The 3,754-nt window shown below is 38.8% G+C and overlaps 1 protein-coding gene across 1 annotated transcript; it reads right to left on the reverse strand.

The window, feature by feature from the left end:
• Positions 1-950: 950 nt before the first annotated feature.
• LOC118740429 (la protein homolog) lies at positions 951-3,280 on the reverse strand. The gene is made up of 4 exons (XM_036471971.1): positions 3,170-3,280; positions 2,245-3,104; positions 1,537-1,860; positions 951-1,453 (listed from the first exon to the last, which is right to left on the reverse strand). Exons 2-4 carry the CDS (start codon positions 3,097-3,099, stop codon positions 1,250-1,252), a joined length of 1,383 nt encoding a protein of 460 aa, XP_036327864.1. The 5' UTR covers positions 3,100-3,104; positions 3,170-3,280; the 3' UTR covers positions 951-1,249.
• Between the last annotated feature and the right edge of the window lie 474 nt (positions 3,281-3,754).

Raw genomic sequence — 3,754 nt, forward strand, 5'->3', positions numbered from 1 at the left:
GACTTGTAGAACGCAGTGGATGAAGCTGCAGACGACCCAAAACACCGCACTACGGCCAGAGACTGGATGCCACCTGCACGACAAGGCGAAATTGCACCCGGTCAAAGAGCACAAAACAATGCTCTGCAAGCAGTTTCTTGTTGGGAGCCATAGACGTGCTCACCCTAATGGCCAGCTGCTTGCAGAAGAGCCCTCGCCCAGGCACATCAGGAGGCATCTCTACGAACTGACGAATGATGTACAGAGGTTCATTAAACAACCTCTGGACCCGTCAGCTTATCGAAAGGCCCTGAACGGCATTCACAGGGAGTCAGTCTCGAGTTATGTAGACTCCAGACCTGTGAATGCCGTTCTAGGCGCACAACCACCGGACATTGACGAGACGGAGCTTCACCTGCCTCGGGAGACTAGAACCACAATAGCCCAACTTCGCTCTGGCTACTGCAGCAGGTTAAACTCATGCCTGAGCAGACTAAACGCAGATATGCCAAATGAGTGTCCGGCGTGCGGAGAGACACCCCATGACTCGAAACATCTCTTCGTATGTCCGGAAAACCCGACAACCCCAACGCTTTTGTCCCTGTGGACCGACCCTATTGAGGCTGCACGCTTCTTAGGGCTGCCATTAGTGGAGCTTGACAACGACTGGGATATCAACTGATCTGGGCGGGGTTGTTGTAGCCGCTACAACAACAAAAGGATGAAATGAAAAAAGAAAGAATACAATTTTTGTGTGAAAATTTCTGTTTTATTTTTGTTGGCAAATGAACGCCAATCGGCAAATACCATGATAAAAACATTACATTAATGTTTTTATCATAGTTAAATACATTTATATTTAAAGGGCTCGCAGTACCGCATATATAAATACATGCATATGTTATTGCCTCGTTAAGAATATGTTTTACAATATTCATACATATATGGTATTTTGATCCTTATTTGAGAAAAAAATTAAGATGTTGAGTTACATAAATTTATCAAAATTCAATTTACAAATAGTTTCGGTTTTTCGAACATACAATCGATTTATATCGGCATCGACAGTACACACAAATAAGTGTGGAAAAACGTACGATTTTCAATCTCAATTTATGAAAAAAAAATTAAGTGTTAAGATGAACTTTGAAAATAAACTTTTTTACGGCTCATAAATGACATTACATTACACCTATGCTTAATTTTTACATATAATTATGCATATAGATTTGTTTTACATGACTATGTGGGTCATACATCTAGCAGACGTTTAATCAGATACTGTCTTCTTTTTCTTTTCGTCATTACGATTGTCGTGACCACCACGACGTTTACGGTGTCCGTGACCGCCCTTACTTTTATTATGATGATTTCGTCGACTCTTCATTTGTTCAACAGCCTTGGCTAAGTAAGTCTTCTCCTCCTCTTCCGATAGTGTACGCAATTCGAGTTCGACGCCATCATTCAGTTTTAACTAAAATAGAATTTTATTCATATAATTTAAAGAGTATGATATATATTTATCTCATAATGCATTTTTAATAATACTCGTACTACCTTATTTCCCTCCAATTTCTCAAGAAACTCTCCGCCGTTGTTCTCTTCCACAAAACGAATATGTCCAATCTTATCGCCTTTACTATAATCAATGTAAGCAATTTCTAAATCCCCTGAAACTTTTTCAATTGCTTCACGCAGTAATTCACGAGTGACAGTATTGGTACCGTTTTCAAAGAACACAACAGTTCCTTTAGGCAGCTGCAACTTCTCTTCTTCAGGTTTAGCTTTTCCTTTCTTTGACTTTGATTTTGTCTCTTCTTTTTTGTCTTCCAAATACTTTTCTTGCCAGTTCCGCAGAAGCTCGCGTTCATTATAAAGAACCTGATATGTATATTAAAATATTTTTATATAAATTGGATTGTGTTCAGAAATTTCATCGATTCAAAGCATCAGTCCCTTTTATTTCTATTGATGGAAATGTCCAATATGTGCAATGACGGTTAAATGCCTAATTGGTACTTAGTTGCGTAAATGGACATTTCCATCAATTATACTTTAGAGGTTAAAGAGACTGATGCCACTGGGGGTCTGTTTTTCAGTGCACGGCCGTGGTTTAAACTCAGTTTAAACTCCCGATCCGGCTGGTTTAAACTAAGATCAGCTGTTCAATTTAAACTCAGTTTACTTAAACAAAGTTTAAACTGGCACTGAAAAACTGGCCCTGGGTCAAGCCAACCCATGGATCCTTTTTTACTTTGTACTTACTTTTTCTTTTTCAATGAATTCCTGCGCTTGCTCCTTCTTGGCAAAGGTAACAAAAACGCTACCTTTGAATTTATAAGCTTTGGTCGGTTTATCTAGGTACTTGCGCATAGTAATGTGCAGCACTTTTTCATAAGGAGAAAAGAAATCTATTAATTCTGACATAGTTGTCTCCAGTGGGAAACCTTTGGCGTACGCAGTTCGAGATTGTATTTCTTTGCGTTGTTCTTCATTATGTTCTGGAATAGGACGTTCCGGATGGCGTCGTAGTTTTTCCTTGTCTTCGCTGATTTCCAGCAATCCTTCATCTGATTTAATAAGCGCATCAATTATTACTGTAGTATCTGTGGTCAATGATGACAAACGTTTAAATGTCAATAAGACTGAAAGTGGTACCCAGCCCTCTTCGTCTTTCGAGATCTGTTCTAATAGGAACTTATCGCGGCGCAAATTAGCATCACTGAAATAATATTCAACTTGACGTATAATAGCTCGTTCGCTCTTAGAGAGTGTGGCATCGACTTCTTTTTCTCCTTCAGAGGCCTCTTTCTCGTGTTCTTCAGTTACCTTTTTCTCTGGTTCTTCGGGGACTATTTTCTCGGGTTCTTCTGAGACTTTTTTCTCCGGTTCTTCTGAGGCCTTTTTCTCTGGTTCTTCCGATGCCTTTTTCTCCGGTTCTTCCGAAACTTTTTTCTCGGGTTCTTCAGAGACACCTTTCTCGGGTTTTTCAGTAACCTCCTCCTTAGCGGCCTTCTTGATTTCCTCGGCCGACTCCTTTGGTTTTTCAGCTTCTATATCTGCCTTTTCGGAGTCACCGTTCTTCACTTCTTCAACGTGTTTATCCTCAACATCAGCCATTGTACCTTTAATAAATATTATTTGCAACCTTTAGTAAACAATTTTATAGCTAAATAGTTGATGAAATTACTTTAAATTGTTAAAAATTAAACGAAAATCTCATTAAAACACGTGTGAGCAAAAAACACGTTTCCAGACAAAACGCCGCTAAAAGAAATGACAACGAAAATGACGGCAGCTTATAGCAACAGTGTTGCAAAGTGATGCTCTAGAGCGCTACAAAATGAGAATCATGTTATGACAAATCCGAATACCAACCGATATGAAAAGGGGAATAGTTACTCGCTGGATATAGTGGAAGTAAAGTAGCTATTAGACGTGGCAAGTGCAAGTCCTTTTCAAGGGTCTGTGAAATTCAAGAATTTCCAAAAAATTATCTGAAAAATTTACTAAACCCACTAAAATGTACACAAAAGAGTCAAAAAATGCCTAATACATTAATACTTAAACACTCCATATCAGTAGAATTAATTAATTACACGCATTTTTTCATATTTTATTCAACATTTTCATAATTTTTACAAATTCGCCAAAAAACGCGTCACACTGCAACACACGACTGGTTTGACAGCACTTGCAGCAAAAATTTAAACTCCTAGTGCAGCAAATTGAAATTATTTCTCGAAAGCGTTTTGCGTAATCCCAGTTGCACCTT

This window comes from Rhagoletis pomonella, unplaced genomic scaffold (genome assembly GCF_013731165.1).
Source record: "Rhagoletis pomonella isolate Grant_MI unplaced genomic scaffold, Rhpom_1.0 Rhpom_scaffold_00006, whole genome shotgun sequence".
NCBI classification, from domain to species: Eukaryota; Metazoa; Arthropoda; class Insecta; order Diptera; family Tephritidae; genus Rhagoletis; species Rhagoletis pomonella.